This window comes from Limtongia smithiae (assembly GCF_038497785.1).
Source record: "Limtongia smithiae strain NRRL Y-17922 unplaced genomic scaffold V1518scaffold_1, whole genome shotgun sequence".
Taxonomy (NCBI): domain Eukaryota; kingdom Fungi; phylum Ascomycota; class Lipomycetes; order Lipomycetales; family Lipomycetaceae; genus Limtongia; species Limtongia smithiae.
Window position 1 is genome coordinate 2,010,935 of NW_027117622.1, and position 18,380 is coordinate 2,029,314.

Sequence of the window (18,380 nt, forward strand, 5' to 3'; positions counted from 1 at the left end):
TCGTGTGAGCGGCGCAGCAATTCAGGGCGCACAGCCACGCGTTGCTGCGGCGGCGCCGCACACGCTGTGGATAGTGCGGCGCATAGGCATCATTTAGCCTTTTATTGAACCTAGTCCACATCCGGCCTAGCTGTCCACCACAGGGTCTGCTGCGCGTCCTACGCCACTTCGCCGCGCACTGTCCTGCTCAAACGCGTCCTTGTCGCTTCGAAAGAGGAGAATGCATGCGCGCGCATCCTCAACCGATGAGTGCTCTGCACCCTGAATATCCAGGTTCAGTACTGCAGACGCCAGCTTCTTCAGCGATGGCGACCCGCCCTTCACAAGCTTGCGGAATGCCGGATGGCGCGCAGTATCCCGCATCATCTTGCGCGGATGCGATACCTGCAGCACCTTCATGTCGTTTCTCAGCGCATGGCCGACTAGTACGCGACCGTCAATGATCTCGGCAACCCGCGTTTGCACCTCTTTGAATGTCAAAGCTGCAAAGTAGTGTCAGTCACGCTTCTCCTCTCCTCCTCAGTCTCAACGAACAAAAAAACGTACCATTCTTCATGTCAGATGGCCGCACTCCACTAACCCATGTTCTCCAATCCGTAACTTTCTCTTCCGGCCTCACAAATTCGTCCAAAACAGTTGCGCCGTGGTAGTTTACGATCGAAACTCGTGCCAGCGCAGATCGCTTGCCGTCCGGTCCAATACCGACAAATTCACAGTCAAGCGAGACGTACTTGCCGATCTCAGTCTTGCTCTCGTCGATCGTTACCGGCCGTCGAAGACGCTTCATGGCCGCCCGCTCCTCTGCTGCGAGCTTTGCAAAAATTTCCGCAGACCGCGTGCTCGTACTGCTCTCTGACTTGGCGCTGGCCAGCACAGCATCCTTACCGTACGCCTTCTCTAGATCTTCGACTGTGATGTCGTTGTCATCCGCCCACTCTAGTAACCCTTCTTGCTTCCGCTTGTCATTTTTCAAAACCGCCTGTGCTATACCCTCGTCGCTGGGTTGCCCGCTCAGCTGAGCTTGCCGATGCTGGCGAGCGCTGCGGTCCTTCTTGCTCTTCTTTGTGGTGTGCGCGCTCTTCGACACGCTGCTCGCGTCACTGCGCTTTCGCTTTTGCTGTGCTTTTTGAAGCTGCGCCCAGTTCGACGAAAGTACTGCCGCCATCTGGTTCGTAGACTTGCCCGTGCTGTGGTGTTCTGGCTGCTGTGGAAGACTGCGCAGAATTAAGGGAGCAAACTTTTGACTCACGTGCAGCAAGAAAGGTGCATCGCACGTCCAACGCGTTCTCTCTAGCTGGCGCACTGCCTGCAACCGTAGCTCTGACCAGGTTCTCGCATCCGCAATTTTTGTAGCGCTCAAGCTCTTATCTCGGTGAATTGTTGTTCAGCTATTGCTTGTGCCAGCGTCGTGCGTGTGAAGTCAAACGACAAACGCCACAACTCGTCGCAGTCAATTCTCCCAATCACCAGCAACAGGACTCGGGGCAGACTGAAGATCGCACAGCTCTAATATCTTCCGAACAGTCTTTTGTGACCTTCTAAAGAACATACAGTACCGGTACACAAACACACTATAATACAAATAACTACGCAACGAACAACATATAGCACACTTATTTGCGAGCAAATGTGATCCTTGTCTTCTTGTCGCTAAACTCCAGTTCATGTGTTCCTTCCTTCGCAACGACGGCCTCGTCGTCTGCAAAGTATTCCACGAAGGCAATACCTTTCCGACCGGGTACAAGCCGCACTTCAAAAAATCCAGGGAACTTGTCGAATACAGCAGTAAGCTGATCGGATGTGATGTCGTCAGGTAGGTTTTGTAAAAATAGGATCTTGTTGGGAGGGAGAAGCTCGTCGGCTAGAGAAGTAGCCATGCGTTTGGCGTTGCGGCCAGCGACAGCACCAATGCGTTTGCGCTTTTTAGCAAGCGCTTCAAGTTCCAATTTCTTCCGTTCTACGATTTTAGATATTAGTCGTCTAAAAACCAGTGAAGAAAGTCGAGAGTGCTTGACATACCCTTTTCCTCAAGCCTATGCTGCTTGTGATTTTCTAGAGCCGCCTCATCGCCGGTCTGTTTTATAGTAGCGTCGCTCGCTGATTTTGCGTAATGTATTTCCTAGACCACATGTCAGTATATGCGATCTCCGAATACTCCGGAATCTGGTAGTTACCATCGGCTTCTCCTTCTCAAAGAGATCAAACCCTTGCACTTCTTCCATGGCAAGCTCCGACGATTTGAGATTGTCGAAAACGACAAACGCTTGCCCACGCATCCGCAGATTCTTGTGTGCGACAATGTCGAGAATTTTGCCATACTGGCTAAACACAGCTTCTAGCGAGTCCTTTAGAATAGGGATCTTAACAGACTCGTCCAGGTTCCGAATGTAAAGACTATTAGGGCCCGGTCAGATGCGATCCACGTAAAACAATCCCCACAAAGCAAACTCACGATGCCGATGGAGGATTCTCTGGAGCTGTACTCGACTCGGCCGCCATAGTGGAAACTTGTACTAGGTGCTTAGGAGACAAACACACTTGGAGATTGCGGACAGGCGAAATGTGGAGCGGAGCAGATTTCGCTGCGCCAAACTCTAACGCTCATCGCGACGATTCAACTCAGCTGCAAAGCTGGCCGTATCAACGAGTACGCTCGACGCACGATTCTCCTTTACGGCAGCCATGGCGGACGACTTGAACGATGACGACTTTGACTCGAACTCGCCGTCGTCGACCAATTCGTCCACAGCTTCGGAAATGGCTACGCTTCACTACGCACCATTCCAGAAGCTCGTCCCGCCGTTGAACTTCTGCCCGGTTGAGGACCAGCTTTACCGCTCCGGTCAACCCACGCCAATAAATTTTCCATTTCTCAAGGACTTGGCATTGAATTCAGTTGTTTGGCTTGAGATGGAAGACCCGTCCGAGGCATTTGTGCGGTATGCCCGTGAGACCGGCATCAAGATCTTTCACCTTGGCCTTGAAAACGGCGCTGGCGTCGAGGATCAGGATGACGACGATGACGACGGCGCTCCGAAACTTGGATCCACACCTCGCGCGAACGATGGTGCTCTGTCTACAGCAACCTTTTCAAGCCAGGGGACCTTCTTTTCTTCCGCGGCAACCCCTCCACCGGCTGTCGGAGGCGCTGGCAGCGCTCGTCACTCAAAAACCTCTACCAACCCATGGGACCAGCTTCCGGAAGCTGCAATAGTACGTGCTTTGGATATTATCGCGCACAAAGAAAACTATCCCCTTCTTGTGTGCGGTGGCATGGGAAGACACAGAACTGGTACTGTGATTGGATGCCTTCGGCGTGTCCAGCACTGGAATCTTGCGAGGTGAGCTTTTTTCGACTGACAGTTAGTTAGGATGTGCTAATTAGTATAGCGTTTCTGAGGAATATAGACGATTTGCAGGATCGCGTAAGCGGGTGCTGATCGAGCTTCACATAGAGGTATGAAACCTGTCTCCTTCCACCCTGTTTTGTTTTCGTCACTGATTAATCACTGCTTAGGCGTTCAACGTCTATTCAGTACATATCGATCCGACCGCTGCGCCGCCTTTTCTTTTGTGATAGTGCCGTTTATGTCATGTTATATTATGGGATATTGTCTACGGGTTCGGAGTTTCATTTTGGGATAGCGCTATGGCGAGTGGCGGTGCTGCGATTTGCCTATGCAAAAGCATAAATAATAGTTAATTGACGAGTTTTTGAAAATTATATTACATTTTTCTATCACTGCATCAATCAATGATTTGCTGACAGAAGTCTCATAGACAGCGCCTCCAGATCCTCCAAAGTTTTAGGTTGTGCGACTTCGACCACGTTCTGGGTTTTTGCGCGTTTCTGCTTGGCCATACTTTCCGTATCTACTTCGAACCACTTTCTAGCACGCTTGCTCTGTGTCTGTTGTCGCAGTTCATCGTCCTGGCTTTCCTGCTCGTCACTACCAGAATCGTCCTCATCCTGCTCGGCAAACTCTCTCTCCTTCCGCCGCCGGCGCTTTTCCTGTCGCTTGCTTTTTGCAACTTGCTTATCCAGTACGTCTTCATCCTGCATCTTGTCACTCTCCTTGAGTACAAACTCTGCCTTCTGCTCTTCTGGTGCGCCCTGCTGGTGGAAGTCTTCTTCGTTCTGAAATTCGTAAATGGCGTGCGGCTTGCCTTCATCATCGAAAACAAGCTTAGACGAATTCGGCTTGTACTTGAGCATCGACTTTTTAGATAACGCAGCCTTCAGCTGTCGCTTTGACACCGGCGCATTGGGATCAAAGTAAGTATCGTCTGTCTTTGCTTCAAGACCGGCATCGTCTTCATTATCATATAGAGCGTGGTCGCGACGCTTGACAGCCATGAAATCCTCCTCGTCATCATTTGCGGATTGCAATTTCGCAGGCTCTTCATTAATCAAATTCTGATAGTGCGCCGACAAGACGTTCTGATTCTGGCGCTCGAACATCCGATCGTACTTCGTCCGAACAGCTGGTTCTTGCTTAGCACGCGACTTGTCTTCCTGATCTGATTCGCTTTCATCTGAACTATCCTCCTTCTTGACTGCATTTTTGAGCTGATTAGCACGACGAGCGCTGATAAATTTGATGCGAGGAGCGCCAGGAAGACCCAAACTCTCTGCAAATTCTTCCGTAGGGAGTTCGTCAAACTTGAACACTTCTCTGTCTTTCTGAATAAAAATTGACTTGCAGTACGAGACGAACGCTTTCTGCCCAAGGTACTTAATTTCAGGATTCTTGAAGCAAAGTGCTTGCAAATCACTTCGAATGCTTCTCTTTTTTGTTTCCTTTATTGTGATTTTCTCGATCGGCACCTTCTTGCTTTCCAGTCGAGAAAGCATTTCAGTCTCCTCGGATGGAGTAAGAAAGAGAAGAGCACGACCTGCAGCGTCAAAGCGTGCCGTTCGACCAACACGATGAATGTAAGTATCTGCGTCTTCCGGTGCATCAACTTGAATCACCCAGTCCACAGCTGGGAAATCCAAACCACGGGCAACCACATCTGTGCAAAACAAACAAGCATATTTAGACTCGGAAAACCGCTCGGTAACGTCGATTCTCGCAGCTTGTTTTTGCCGACCGTGAATATGCATGAGCGGAATACCGGGGTGAAGCGTCTTAAACGTCTCGAACATGAACCGAACCTGCTTCGACGAGGACACGAAAACCAGGATTTTCGCTTTGAGATGCGTCTTCAAGAAGCTGAATAGCGTATCCAATTTTTCTGGCAGCGGTGTGAGGACATAGTACTGCTGTAAATTTTTCGGCGTGCTCGTGTCGGCCGATTCATGAGCGGAAATATACTCGGACTTAGTTGGCGAGAGACTGAGACGAGCGAGATCGGCGACGGACTTCGTTTGAGTTGCAGAGAACAGCAGAGTCTGGCGCTGCTTTGGTAAGTGTTCGATAATGGCGTCCAGCGTCTTACGAAAACCCATATCCAGAATTCTGTCCGCTTCGTCGAGGATGATCAGCTTGATATTGCCGGTATCAAATCCTGCTGCCTGGTCCATGTGTTGTAGAATGCGGCCTGGTGTACCGACGAGAATGTTTAGTCGAGATATGCGGTCCTGTTCCACTTTCACGTCCTTTCCTCCAATGACGAGACCGGCAGAAAACGAATGCTCGCGGCCTATCTTGCGCAAGACATCAAAGATTTGGATTGCGAGCTCACGAGTCGGGGAAATAATAAGCGCACCAAGACCATCATACTGTGTCCACCGGTTACGGTATAGGCACTCCAGCATCTGTAACTTATTAGTCCATTACACAAGTGTGCACATCGAGTAACGTACGGGAATCAAGAATGCCAAAGTCTTGCCGCTTCCGGTCTTCGCTGCCCCAAGCACATCTCTGCCTTGCAGCGCAGCGGGAATTGACCGTTTTTGAATTTCAGTCAGAGTCGTGAAATGTGACCGCTTCAATCCAAGAGCTGTCTGCTTCGATATAGGCAGGTCGTCAAAAGTCTTCAGATTGTCAGGCGTCTTTTAGTCTTGTCAGCCTAGAACAAGTTCTCCCACAAACGTAAGTACTCACAACACCGCTGATGCGAGTCTCTAGCAGAGCCAGCTCTTCGGCATCGTGAGACCGGCGCGCTTCTTTTTCAGACTTGCGCTTAACCAGTGGCTTTTTGCCCTTGCGAGACATTCTAAAGTCGCGAAATGAGTCCTCACTTGTGCCTGTGCTGCGCGACGCTGTACGCCGACCAATTTTTAAAGCGCTGTTGGGAGGAATCAAATTTGCCGTTAGAGTTTCAACGCGGCGCCTCCTGTTGTGGCAAAGCGGTTTGTACCGGCATTCACAACGACAGCGCTCGCCCATCGTGATGTTCACCATTGTGGGCCGCTAAGTATCCGTAAGTCGCTACTGCCTATAAGCACGACTAACCCAATTTTAGTCGTGTTGTTAAGATAACTGCATAACACTACTCGCTGGCTAGAAATCTCGCTTACATGCTAATCTTGTAGCTGAACAGCTCAGTAGCTTCGCTTCAGCAGCCAATCCCAGTTGCTCTAACATCGCATGGCTAACTGGAGCTTGGCTTCTGCATATCTATGCGATAGGATAGTCTCATGTAGATTCCGCATAGTATGCTGTAGGCGTTTTAGAACGCCGAACGAGTAACGCAAACTGCTTGTAAACTCATATACAGAATGCATCTGCCACCTATAGTATTTAACTAATGAGTATACTGATTGATCTTAAAGAATTTCAATAAAATAAAGTAAAATTGATAGAAGCGATATGGAAGCACTGCAAAGTGCTGACGTCATTTAGCACCAAGGCTCCTTAACGTTTAATTTACGTTTTATCTCCCGACGTGACGGTAGGTAGTGCGGCGTCCTTCGTTCGCGCCACGCTGCGTAGTGAATTAAGGCTGCAAAGTAATTAGGCAATGATTTTGCGCACGCTTGTCGACGTGCACACGTACACTATTTGTGAGTGCTATATGTCTGACATTGTACGTTTGCAGGCCACCGTACTGTATGAATCAGGCGTCGGTGCTTGCCATCTTCCGCAACTGGCATTACCAACGAACGTTGGAAGCTCTCTGCGCTCAGGTAATCTGGCTTCTCACGAAATGGTGTCGATTGACGCTTCACAGCTATCGGCGGAAACGTGAACGTCACGAGATTTGCATTTTATGTCCTCTTATGGTGTCCGATACGCTTGATTTCCATGCTGCTGTGCTGCTCTACAAGCGTGCTGACTACTTTGTAGTCGATATGGATCAAGTCGACCAACTAGTTCCCGATGACTCGAATTCCGCTTCGACTAACGTATCAGTTATAACGCTGATTCACCTGAAGCAGACGTTCAATTCCTTGAGTTTACATAATATCCGCGACAGCTCGCGCGCTGAAAGCGCACTGCGACATGTGCTTTAATGCCGCTTCACAAATTCCTCTTAGGACGCTGCTGGACCTAGCAAAATGGAACCCTACTTAAATATTAGCACCTGTCTTTGACATATTATCTATATTACACGATGTTTTGGCTCACTTACTCATTTACAGACTCCTTATCTGGCCGGAAATAGTGACCGCATGTCGATATTTGTATCCCTGGACGGACTCGAAGACAGCTCTCTCTTGGATTACTTTGGAAACTGCTGTCGTTCGTGAATTAGTCATTGCTACACAATCCGACGCTTTTGGAGACAAGAGCTACGTCACACGTGTAAGCAGAGCTGTTCAAGATTTTGCACAAGTTTTCAATCACGAGACTATCTCGGAAGATTTGGAAGCATGCGCTCGATCGCTAGCAGAAAGTTATTATTGCTACAGAAGCTTTGAGCACTCCTACAGACGCGTTTGTGACTGGGATTATCAAACTTCTCACTACCTTGATTACCTTCCTCCGCGATGTAAAGCTCTTGGGTCGGCCTAGCGAAATATCTAGAGCACTGCTGAATGGGTCTGCGCTCTCTGCCAACAGAAAACATCAGATGTTTACCTATGCTATGCTAGATGCTTTTGTTGATACAGTTTCCGCTGCTTATACCACCCCGCGCGCACAGAAATGTTGAGGCTGATTTTTGTGCTTGAATCTAACGAATTTCATGAAGGCATTACTACAGGTCTGACTGATGCTCTAGAGTCTCTACCGTACGGCATTATACAATGTGGCCTCCTGAATATCAGCAGGCTACTATGGACCACTTGTCTCGACTTCACAACTACCTTGTTGTGCCATTGATCAAGAGACAGAACATGCTTATAAAGCACTTAAGAAAGGAGTTGAAGAACACAAAGAGAATTTTCTGGCTAAACTACGCGATATCTCCAGGTGTCTTATGCTTTATGGAGAGACGCCGGATATGGTGACTATGACCTGCGGCCATTACTTATCAAGAAATGCCACCACTAAATGCCTCAAACAGGAGCAACCGTTGTCCTATGTGCAGAGCAACTCCGCAGAACATAGCGAGAATAGAGAAATTAGACATTACGGCTAGCTTTGCGCTGCACCTGCGAAGTTGTCCGGAGAATCCGAAACAAGCCGAATTCACAATGCTTAAGGAATTGTGACATGCTATAGTATCTAGGCGGAGATATGATCACTAAGCAAACAAGCTTGTAACTTCCAGAGCTTCTTCACGGTCTTCACAAAGGCCATACATTGATAACCAGCCATACCTTGAAGATTTAGACTCTGAAGCCAAATTGCGAGTACGTTTGTGTCCGAAAATCGTGAGGACTCCACGTCAGCAGGTGAATAACCAGTGAGGGGGCCAAACGACAAGACGGCAATGAAACTGTCAGCCAATCGTCTGCACTTTTGGTGCAATATAATACGGAATCTATCATTTCAGATTTGGCGATATGCCAAGCAATTTACAAAGTTGCCTTTAAATCAGCGACAAACTTACATACAGTACTTTAGATGGGCAAGCTTCCAGTGTTGCTACTTGCAGTTGGTACTTTTGCTGATGATACGATCATACATGATATATTGCTTGACTTTGTTGACTCGACCAAACTATCGAGACTGTAGCTGCTCTTTTGCGGATGTGTCAGTGAACAGCGACCTCGAATTCGTGAACGCCCTCAGCAAGAAGTCTAAAACGAACAGTTTTGAGACTGCAAGGGGTGGTCCTTGATCTGGAATCGTGCCTACCAGTATAAATTACTAAAACATATCAGCCGCTGGGAACAGACGCTAAATCCTGATCAGGGCCTTCATTCAGACCGTGATCGACGGACTGTACATGAGTACAACGATGAAGGGTTTTGTAGTTGTAGAAGCTGGGAGACAAGTTGCCGCATCGTAGCTGTACGCTGATTTGATTATCAACTGCCACAATGTCAGATCCGTACACACTTCTCGCAGGATACCTCGAATCTGCGAGATCTGAATCGTTGGATATCCGCGTGTTGCAGCGGTACGTTTCTGCAGTACGGTCTGCCGGCCCTCCAAGCCCTGGGTCGCTGGCCAGGATATGGCCAGGCGTGGTCATTTGCCTCAGTATACCCACGCTTTCGAGCGATATCATCGCGCTGCTGGTAGACGATGTAATATCTCCGCTCATTTCAGCACCGGGAGCGACATCGTGGCAAGAGATCAAGACGGTCGTAGGCGACGCGGAGGCGTTGCTTACGACGGTGATGACGGAGACACACGACAAGATCCGCCAGACTGCGGTCGAGTTTCTCTCTCTGTACGACTTCTCAGCCGGTGGCAACGGCGAACAAGTGATTCGAAACGTTGTGGGACTGGTTCAGAACGAAAAGTTATCCGAAGGCATCATCTCGCGCGTGGAGACCGCTGTTGCGAGGTTCCTGGTTTCCGGCGCACCATTTGCGCGGAGCGTGGTAATCACTAATGCGCTCGAGATCAAGCGGGAAACCCCGGAGACAGCCACCACGACAATGGCGCGTGTGCAGGAACTTGTTCTTCTGATACTACGGCAGAAGAGCAACAGCACCGGCGTCGACGACATTCCACCAGAACTCGTGGTGTTCGCAGTTGCGTCGGACGACATGCTTGCGGAGTTGGTTACGATGCAATTCTACGAGGCACTACTACAATTATATCTGCCACCGTCGATCTTCATGGTCGCAAAGCCCGCATACGTTGAGATAGCGCGGATATACAGTTCCTCATTCGCATCGTCTATATCGCGGGGCGCGGCCGGACGAACACTTGGCCGACTAGGCCAGTTACGGGGCGACGTGTTTGCCCTTATCGATGCGGAGTTCAGTATCGTGAAAAATCTGACGCTGCGCGACGAGGTGGATAGGACCTTGCTTGCGCTGATACCTGGTGACTATGTCGCGCTGCATAACCCGGCAATTGTGCGGAATTATCCGATTAGTAGTGCAAGCCTTGTGGAGGTCCTGTGCAATTGGGTACACTCCAGCGACGCGCGGTCCTTGCTCGCGCTAGACTCCCAGCATCTACTACGACTTCCCGTGCCGGAACTGTTGCGAGTATGCAAGGAGCTAGCTACGACGAGCGACGGTGCATTAGTGCTTGTGTCGATGCCAGCGGTCATGGATGTGATCTTGACGAAGAAAGATAGTTTCGGATATCAAATTGCGCGGTTGCGGGGAGATGTGATTGACGCGCTACAGGAGATTCGGGAGGATGTAATCGGGCCGTATTGGGCTGGGCGGATACGGGAGGCGAAGCTCGAGGGTCCGTGGGGACACGCCGGAAGTAACGAGGCCAGGGTGGATGTCATGGACCGCGCTGCATAGGCTGTGTCCCAACAGCGGCATACTAGCTAGTTGATTGGTGTATTATATGTATATCGATATGCACAGCAGTCTGCTCATACGCGCTCTGCAACCCAAACTGCAGCGCGACAGCCGCCCTTGATGGTCTCCGTGAGAAGCCAATATGGCCGAGCGCCGGCCGCGTCGTTCTGCACAGCGGTATCAAGATGCTCAAGCTCGTCGTCCCGGAACTGGCTAACAGTCTGCGCGAGCTTCTGTAGTTCAGGACTCACATGTCCGCCCGCAACCGTTGCTTCTTGCTCAAGCATACCCGCAAGAGTGCGCAGCTGGTTATTGTAATGCGCACCGATCACGGTCTCCACTGCCTCTGTGCACGCCATCGCGGCCTCCTTTCCCATCGCAGCCGTGCCAACACCAAGCCCGTACGCAGCCACTTTCCACAGGGGAGTGAGAAAGCTCGGACGTATGCGGTGGCGCGTCTGCAGGTGGTCAAAGGTGGCGTGGTGGTGCACTTCCTGTTCCCACATGTGCTTGATCAGAGGTTCGATGGAGGGCATCGTGCGCTTGAGCACTGCGTGCTGCCCTGAGTAAATAAGGTCGGCGGCAAGTTCGCCGGCTTGATCAACGCGAATAAGGCGCGCTAGAAAGGCGCGTGATTCTGCAGAGAGCGGGGGAAGCGAGGTCGAGGATGTTGCTGGAACGACGGTCTCGGGGATGATCGGCTGATGTGCCTGTTCTCCGTGGCTGTGTTTGTCGTGGGCGGAGTATGGTCGGTAACCCGCAGGAACACGTAGCCTAGCGGTACGAACCCGAGCGGCGACGCAAACCATTGCTGAGGATCGCAAGAACGGTGATTGAGGTCTTCAAAACGTGCGAACCTGGAATTGTGAGCTGATGGCGGAGCCACAAGGTGCGCCGCACGTCTCACGGCGCAGCGATGTCGCTCATTAGCCCATGTAGGCCTAAAAAAGCAATTCTCTTCCTCGTCTTTCGCCGCCCACTTCGTCTCTGCCATGCCATCTGTCGTGTTAGACCACCGTGGTCCACCTATCGCTGTTGTTTACCTCTCCGAAACCGGTACCTCCCAGTCCCTCGCTGAGCGCCTCGGCCGACGCCTGCGCCGTCTGCGCTTCCGTGCGGCCGTTCTCGGCGCCGACGACCTCGCCCGCGTCGCTGCCGTATTGTTCGCCGCAAGCAATACGCATCCCAAAACTGCCAACGACGAAGTTCCGATTGTGATTCTCCTATGCGCGACTACCGGCAACGGCGAAATGCCACGGCACGCACGCCGCCTGTGGCGTTTCCTCCTCCGCCGCGCTCTGCCGGCGACCGCCCTAGCCGGTCTGCCGTTCACGACGTTCGGTCTTGGCGATACCTCATATGCGCATTTCAACTTTGCTGCACGGAAAATGCACAAGCGGCTGCTCCAGCTTGGCGCGCACGAGCTGTGTCCACGCGGCGAGGGCGACGAGAGTGCATCCGGCGGAGTTGAGGCTGCGTATGCCGTGTGGGAGCAGGTGCTTGCGAATAGGTTGCAAGACTTGTACGCATGTCCACCCGGGGTTAATGTTTTGTCTGATGATGTGTTGTTAAAGCCCGAGATGCCGGTTACGGTGGAAGACGGGAGCACAGCGATGAAGCAAACAACGAGGGACGACGTAGTGCAGTCGCGTGTTTGTGGCCCTGTGCGTGCTGCGGTCGTCGTCCGCAACGAACGCATTACGCCACCCACGCATTTCCAAGATACGCGCGCGTTCCACATCAAGCTCTCCGCAGACACGCCGGGCATAGTCCCCGGTGCGACGATATTAGTATACCCCGAGAACGATAGCGACGACGTGTCGACACTTATCACGGCGCAAGACTGGACCGCCGTGGCGGATGTGCCGCTGGCGGTGCCTGCCACGGTGCGGAAATGGGCGACCACAACTCCATTAACCCTGCGCACCCTGCTAACATACCACCTTGACATCGGCTGCGTGCCGCGCGCGAGCTTTTTCGAAGTCGCGAGTTTTTTTTCCAGTGGCAACGAACAACAGCGTGAGAAGCTTCGCGAGCTTGGGGATGCGGGGAATGAAGAGTTCACGCAGGACAGATATGACTACGCCGACAGACCTCGGCGGTCGGCCTTGGAATGTCTTCTCGAATTCGATTCAGTAAAGCTACCACTTGAATACATCCTCGATGTGTTCCAGCCGCTACGACCGCGACAATTCTCTGTGGCGCAATACGACGCGGCCACTGCGGAGGTAGGGTTACTCGTTGCGATTGTCAAGTACCGCACGATACTGCGCCGTATTCGACAAGGCGTGGTCACGCGGTTCATGGCACGGCTTGCCGTGGGGAATGCGATTCTCGTCGAGGTTTCCGCACCGCAGACTCCGCCACCGCCGGCGGATAAACCAGTCTTGCTAGTAGGGCCTGGCACAGGTGTTGCGCCATTACATTTCCTGATGGCACAGCGGTTATCGCTGCCTCGAGATGCGGAATCGCCGTCGACACTATTGGTGTTTGGAAACCGTTTGCATGACTCAGATTTCTACTATCACAAAGAATGGCTGCAGCACCCTTCCGCATCCGAATCCCGATCCACAGCAAGCGGAATCAGCGTGCTCACGATCACCCCATCCACGAAGATCCTCGCCTGTTTCTCCCGCGACCACACCGACGACGACACTGCTCCGAGACTCAAATACGTGCAAAGCGCGCTGAAGATAACCTCGGTTGCCCGCGAAGTTGGCGACATGCTTGCACACAACGGCGGGTACGTATGGGTTTGCGGCAGCAAAGGGAAGATGCCGAAAGCAGTGCGCGCGGCCATCCATGACGCGCTTGAGGCCACGCTCGGAAAGGGCGAAGGAATGGCGGCGATCTCTGTGCTGGAGAAGCAGGGACGTTATATCGAGGAAACCTGGTGAGGCAATGTATAATACAAAAGTAAAACAATAACTACGGTGCATCGCGCTGTTATATATGGTCTTCGTAGTACCTCGTGACGCTCTGAGCCACAATACCACGCGCTGCCGGTTTGTTCGTCCACAGCTCGAACTGGAGACATAGCAGCTCGGGAAGGACCATTAATCCGTCAACCGCGATCCACCCGCGATCCTGCACCGCGCGCACGCGTCGGAGGATCGGGCTGTTCAGGTCCGAGTAAAATAACTCAAGCACGACGCCTCCGGTCGGCGATTGCAGCCATGCAGATGGGAAATCGACGTGGACAGGCACGGCAGAGACGATGATAGTCGGCATTTCCAAGCCGGATTCTTTCAGTTGCTCCGGTGCATCGTCGAGGGTGCGCAGAACATGGATGTGAAATCTGCGGGATTTGATAGAACCTTCGGCTGTAGGCGACTGTCGGTGCTGTTGTGGCGGTGAAGGGCTATGCTGCCTTGAGTTGCTCGCTCTGCCAGCAAACGTGCCGGTGTTGACCATACTCAGCAAATCCTGGGACGAGTATGGTCGCATGATCAACGATTGCTTATTAAAATACTCCGCGACCGCGACAGCATGTTCGAGAGTGCGGTTGTAAATTATGATGTTCTCCACACCAAGCTGCACGAGTGCGTACACCGTCGCGCGCGCTGACGCCCCCGCACCAATTACAAGCGCAGTTGTGCGATGTGACACCGCATTCACAGGCGACAGATGTGCGGCTATGCTCTTGTACACGGCGACCCAGTCAGTATTCTCGCCTCGCACTTTCTGCGTCGCGTTCACGCTGTGCTCGGCCACAATCGTGTTGACGGCCCCAATGATCTGCGCCTCGACTGAGAGCGAGTCCACAAGCATTGCCGCCCGTTGCTTATGTGGTGTGGTCACAGCAATGCCACCAAGTCCAATGCTGCGTGCGAGCTGCGCGATGTTGCCAGGGTTGTCGGTTTGGTAGTACATCTGTGCATGCGGAAGGCCCATCGCTTGGAATGCGGAGTTGTGGACGAGGGGCGATATACTCTTTGCGATGTCGTTGCCGAAGATGTAAAACCGCAATGTCGGTAAAGCAAACGCGCTGTGAAGTACCTTTTGCGCACCGTATGCAGAAACTTCGCGCGGTAGGCCAGACAAGGGGACATTTAGCGGATCGAGTAATGTCGAGTCAGCAGCGTAGTGCGCAACAACTGGCGTAAGTATCGGGTTGAAAATTTGTGACAGCCGGCCCGCATGTCCAGTATTGAATGCGCTGAGATGGCACCCGTGTTCTGCGGCGTGGCGAGTGTAGTTCTCGACGAATGCGAGAGCTTGAGAATTGTCTTCGCTGCTTGTGGCTTCCTTGCTGATGCGAGCCACACGGCATTGCAAGCGGATCGCATTCTCGAGAATATGCTTCGGCTCCGTCGACGACCACCACATGTCGGGCTCAATTCCGGGATGCGCGTCTTGATGCCACGAGCCAACTATTTTCGAAACCAGCGAGTGTTCACCATGCCCGTGTATGGCCTCGACTAATCGAGAAGCAAGTGTCGTATCACGAAAACCGTCTTCTCCTTTGGTGAAAAGATGGTTCAAGCTGATGTTGAAGTACTCCGGGGCCAGTCTCCGACCGTAATCGAGCAAAGTTAGATACAAGCTAAAATTACTCTCATCGAGCAGTTCCGTGAGGGGACCGGTGGCGATGGAGTACATGATAGGTAATGTCGTGTACCGGCGCACTGTGCTATAGTACTGCGCAATAGATTCAAGCAGTAGACCACTGTCGCGAAATCGCGGCATGCTGACAACGATCTCGACGCAGTCCGCTCCGAGAACGAGGTCCTCCATGCGAGACTGCGAGTGCACGGTGATGTCCAGCGGGAATCTGAACGAAACCGAGTATGTATACTTGCGCAGCTCTGGTGGCGGTACACGAGAAAGCAAAGTACCGGTCGTATCAAGGCCAAGTACGGTGCGAAGAAAGTGCACAAAATCCCGTTCAGAGTTCTTGAGTAGCAGAAACGGCCTCGGCGCGCGCGCCGATAGCGCACGGCTACTAAGACCAGAGAGCTGCTTGGTCGAGTCTCCAGAGCTCAGTGTTGTCGAAGTAGTTGTGGATCGAGGCTGTGAGTGTTTGCTATAAGGAGACACGGTCGAGACGCGGCCTTCGGACAGTAAATTGAAGAACTCGTAGTTGGCGCAACGTCGAAACACCGCGATGGCGGCTGCGCACATCTGCAGCACCATAGCAACATCGGTCGCGCCACTGTAGTACTCCACGATCCGATTGATGTCGCAGACGACATGCACGACGGGATTCGGTCCAGCGTCGCGGAACTCGCAGATGAGTTGCTGGTTCGGCTTGTGTTCGAGCACGGCTGCACCGACAGCGACAACGCACCGGTTGGCGGGATCCGACGCCTGCGCAAGCAGCGCACGCAGAACTTCATGCTCGCAAGCGCGGTACTCCTGAAGTGAGTGCTCACGGATGTAAGCGAGTGGGCTGGTGCCGAGGGCGGCGTGGACGTGGGCGTCGGTGTCGACGAAACGAGCGGCTAGACATTGTGCGGCGATGAGAGCGAGGGTGGACTTTCCAACACCACGGATGCCAATGAGTAGCACCGATGCAGGCAGTAGCGGCGGTGGCGGTGGGTCGTCGGGCGCGGAGGCCATGGGGAAGCGGGGCAATGGGGCATGGAAAGACCTATGAACGCGGGGAGCGAAAACGCGGAGGGGCAACAAACAGCCGCGCCGCACCCCGCACGCCGCACCGGCAGTGCGTTTATCCGAAGTCTGAGCGAGTCCGCTGTTCGAACAGCACGCATGCAACGATTTTCGAATGTGCGAGACAGTGTGTTGTCGAAGCGGGCAGAAGATTAAGACCAAGGAGATAGAATAAATAGAATAAAAGGGCGCAGGGGGAATGGACAACTCTGCAAAGTTTCAGAAGAGTTGCTACGCCGCGTGTGTTCTAGTGCAGTGGCCGCACGATTCCTCTTTCCCCTCAACTTACTGCAGGCAGCTCACGTCGCCGTTGTTTTGACTCAAAGCGGAAATTCTGTCTCTATACTGCTTGGTTGTAGCTAATAGGATGAAGATTCATAGTGCTACAGTGAGCACAGGGAATAGGGTAAGTAGCCCGAATATGAGGGTCGCGCGATCCGTGAAGACGATCTGGAGACTCAATTTTCGCACCCACTCCCCCGGCCAAATCGACACGCACTGCGCCCATCTCCCAGATGCCTCTCGCTTGTTGACTGTCTCCATGTACCGCTAATTCACAGCTTCTCCTACTAGTCTGTCGCGACTCTGCAATCATGTCGTAAGTCGTCTGGCACGTCGCTTCGCACGCTCTCTATCTTCAAGTCAATTCGCAATCTCTAGACTAGCGAATACTCTAATATCTGTCTCAGGATGACCTTGCAAGAGTGAGTCTTTGTAGCGGCAATGACGACAAGAATAATGAATTCGATTATAACTACATCGACGATGAAAGCTGTGTAATTGACGACTACATAATAACTATCTCTGTAGCCGGGGATCACGAACAACGATGTGCTTTCGAATCGCAAGGACACAAATGGCTTAATACTACTGTCGCGGTCAATAATTCCTGTGCATTTCGGTAGGCACATCCTCAGTCTACAGCCTGAAGTCGCGGAGCTTCAGTTGTGCGTCGAACTGCGGGATCGGCTTCATGAGCTCCAGAACAAGCAGCGTTCCGATTTAAAAACCAATCGTGAGTTCATGAAGGCGGCGATTGAATTTCACGAGACACGAGAAAATATATTAAAGAACCTGGTATCACTGTTCGGCAAAGTTGTAGTGTGCCTGCCAGATCAAGATTCCATCTCGAGCTTGTCTGGCTGCGTTAATGGAAAAGTACCCGATGAAGTTGTGGGACTTAGATATATCACGACATATCTGTGTTAGTCTGCAAAAAAAGTCACACATGTGTGTTGGCCGCTTGGTCTGATACACAGTCATCTTCCATTGATCTTTTGTGCTACCAGAGTGGCAGATATCGTCAGTTTCCAAGATGCTGTACAATTTATGGAAGAGCTTTCCGTCTCAATTTGCTATCTACAAGAACATACGTGATTGGCGCGTGATTTGCCTGTAGTACACTGCTAGTAGTGCGCACGGGCGAGTTGCCGCTTGCCGAGACGCTTCTCCAACTTCTTCAATTTGCAACTAAAGTCATCGGCACAGAGCCCTGCCGCCGCTGGATTTATTTCTTTGTCTTCATTTGGATATGCCGTTAGCTATATCCACGACAGTGAGGGCGGTGAATTACGGCGATAATTTCGTCCGCTACACCTCCAGTGATCGTAGAAGACATCCAGGCAATAGAAACACACACAAATGTCGAACTGGGCAGATGTGCTTGAGTGCACACAGAGAGCTAATTCTGCGTCCCAGGACGATGATTACGCAGAAGAATTAATCAAGACTCATTATAATCCAATTATAAATCCATTTCAAATCTGCCAGCGTGCAATATAGGGTCTCTCTGTACATTGCTGTAGCTGTGGAGACAAGTGAGGAGCGAGATTTATTTCCTTCACTCGTATTGGACACAACGTACGTGCCACTACTCCCTAAAGACTTACTAGGAACTCCAGTTCCCTTGCGGCATCTATCCTGCGCCGCGGCACGCAAACCAGACTTGCTAGAATAGGAATTGGGAAAGCTAACGCAGGCAGGCTCTGGTGCCCGCTAAGCGGTTCGCACGAATAACCAGACCGGGCACAAAGGCAGGGACCATCACCCA

At 51.9% G+C, this 18,380-nt stretch overlaps 8 protein-coding genes across 8 annotated transcripts; 3 read left to right on the plus strand and 5 right to left on the minus strand.

Annotated features, from left to right (window-relative positions):
- Positions 1-15: 15 nt before the first annotated feature.
- Positions 16-1,307, minus strand: V1518DRAFT_48904 (ribonuclease H-like domain-containing protein). The gene is made up of 2 exons (XM_066906596.1): positions 547-1,307; positions 16-482 (listed from the first exon to the last, which is right to left on the minus strand). The coding sequence occupies exons 1-2, from the start codon at positions 1,163-1,165 to the stop codon at positions 127-129; spliced, it is 975 nt and encodes a 324-aa protein (XP_066762461.1). The 5' UTR covers positions 1,166-1,307; the 3' UTR covers positions 16-126.
- Positions 1,308-1,415: 108 nt separating this feature from the next.
- Positions 1,416-2,593, minus strand: V1518DRAFT_49204 (uncharacterized protein). Its single transcript, XM_066906597.1, has 4 exons — positions 2,453-2,593; positions 2,175-2,394; positions 2,020-2,119; positions 1,416-1,957 (listed from the first exon to the last, which is right to left on the minus strand). Exons 1-4 carry the CDS (start codon positions 2,497-2,499, stop codon positions 1,614-1,616), a joined length of 711 nt encoding a protein of 236 aa, XP_066762462.1. The 5' UTR covers positions 2,500-2,593; the 3' UTR covers positions 1,416-1,613.
- V1518DRAFT_410281 (putative tyrosine protein phosphatase) lies at positions 2,321-3,724 on the plus strand. The gene is made up of 4 exons (XM_066902560.1): positions 2,321-2,393; positions 2,453-3,341; positions 3,391-3,457; positions 3,518-3,724. Exons 2-4 carry the CDS (start codon positions 2,683-2,685, stop codon positions 3,575-3,577), a joined length of 786 nt encoding a protein of 261 aa, XP_066762463.1. The 5' UTR covers positions 2,321-2,393; positions 2,453-2,682; the 3' UTR covers positions 3,578-3,724.
- Positions 3,712-6,224, minus strand: V1518DRAFT_410283 (P-loop containing nucleoside triphosphate hydrolase protein). Its single transcript, XM_066902561.1, has 3 exons — positions 6,051-6,224; positions 5,810-5,998; positions 3,712-5,761 (listed from the first exon to the last, which is right to left on the minus strand). The coding sequence occupies exons 1-3, from the start codon at positions 6,159-6,161 to the stop codon at positions 3,752-3,754; spliced, it is 2,310 nt and encodes a 769-aa protein (XP_066762464.1). The 5' UTR covers positions 6,162-6,224; the 3' UTR covers positions 3,712-3,751.
- A 3,082-nt stretch (positions 6,225-9,306) lies between these two features.
- On the plus strand, positions 9,307-10,784 carry V1518DRAFT_410291 (uncharacterized protein). The gene has a single exon (XM_066902562.1). It carries the CDS (start codon positions 9,320-9,322, stop codon positions 10,715-10,717), a length of 1,398 nt encoding a protein of 465 aa, XP_066762465.1. The 5' UTR covers positions 9,307-9,319; the 3' UTR covers positions 10,718-10,784.
- V1518DRAFT_410292 (ubiquinone biosynthesis protein COQ7-domain-containing protein) lies at positions 10,741-11,882 on the minus strand. Its single transcript, XM_066902563.1, has one exon. It carries the CDS (start codon positions 11,524-11,526, stop codon positions 10,792-10,794), a length of 735 nt encoding a protein of 244 aa, XP_066762466.1. The 5' UTR covers positions 11,527-11,882; the 3' UTR covers positions 10,741-10,791.
- On the plus strand, positions 11,652-13,640 carry V1518DRAFT_410293 (uncharacterized protein). The gene has a single exon (XM_066902564.1). It carries the CDS (start codon positions 11,710-11,712, stop codon positions 13,612-13,614), a length of 1,905 nt encoding a protein of 634 aa, XP_066762467.1. The 5' UTR covers positions 11,652-11,709; the 3' UTR covers positions 13,615-13,640.
- V1518DRAFT_49779 (uncharacterized protein) lies at positions 13,445-16,444 on the minus strand. The gene has a single exon (XM_066906599.1). The coding sequence runs from the start codon at positions 16,277-16,279 to the stop codon at positions 13,664-13,666; it is 2,616 nt and encodes an 871-aa protein (XP_066762468.1). The 5' UTR covers positions 16,280-16,444; the 3' UTR covers positions 13,445-13,663.
- Positions 16,445-18,380: the final 1,936 nt, after the last annotated feature.

Coding starts and splice junctions, on each gene's coding strand:
- V1518DRAFT_410293 (XM_066902564.1), top strand. CDS start 11,710: ATGCCATCTGTCGTGTTAGACCACCGTGGTCCACCTATCGCTGTTGTT.
- V1518DRAFT_410283 (XM_066902561.1), bottom strand. CDS start 6,161: ATGTCTCGCAAGGGCAAAAAGCCACTGGTTAAGCGCAAGTCTGAAAAA. Junction 5,999..6,050: donor AGACTCGCATCAGCGGTGTT/GTGAGTACTTAC, acceptor CAAGACTAAAAG/ACGCCTGACAATCTGAAGAC. Junction 5,762..5,809: donor CTTTGGCATTCTTGATTCCC/GTACGTTACTCG, acceptor AATAAGTTACAG/ATGCTGGAGTGCCTATACCG.
- V1518DRAFT_49779 (XM_066906599.1), bottom strand. CDS start 16,279: ATGGCCTCCGCGCCCGACGACCCACCGCCACCGCCGCTACTGCCTGCA.
- V1518DRAFT_48904 (XM_066906596.1), bottom strand. CDS start 1,165: ATGGCGGCAGTACTTTCGTCGAACTGGGCGCAGCTTCAAAAAGCACAG. Junction 483..546: donor GCCATCTGACATGAAGAATG/GTACGTTTTTTT, acceptor ACTACTTTGCAG/CTTTGACATTCAAAGAGGTG.
- V1518DRAFT_49204 (XM_066906597.1), bottom strand. CDS start 2,499: ATGGCGGCCGAGTCGAGTACAGCTCCAGAGAATCCTCCATCGGCATC. Junction 2,395..2,452: donor GAGAATCCTCCATCGGCATC/GTGAGTTTGCTT, acceptor GGGCCCTAATAG/TCTTTACATTCGGAACCTGG. Junction 1,958..2,019: donor GCATAGGCTTGAGGAAAAGG/GTATGTCAAGCA, acceptor CTAAAATCGTAG/AACGGAAGAAATTGGAACTT.
- V1518DRAFT_410292 (XM_066902563.1), bottom strand. CDS start 11,526: ATGGTTTGCGTCGCCGCTCGGGTTCGTACCGCTAGGCTACGTGTTCCT.
- V1518DRAFT_410291 (XM_066902562.1), top strand. CDS start 9,320: ATGTCAGATCCGTACACACTTCTCGCAGGATACCTCGAATCTGCGAGA.
- V1518DRAFT_410281 (XM_066902560.1), top strand. CDS start 2,683: ATGGCGGACGACTTGAACGATGACGACTTTGACTCGAACTCGCCGTCG. Junction 3,342..3,390: donor CAGCACTGGAATCTTGCGAG/GTGAGCTTTTTT, acceptor TAATTAGTATAG/CGTTTCTGAGGAATATAGAC. Junction 3,458..3,517: donor TGATCGAGCTTCACATAGAG/GTATGAAACCTG, acceptor ATCACTGCTTAG/GCGTTCAACGTCTATTCAGT.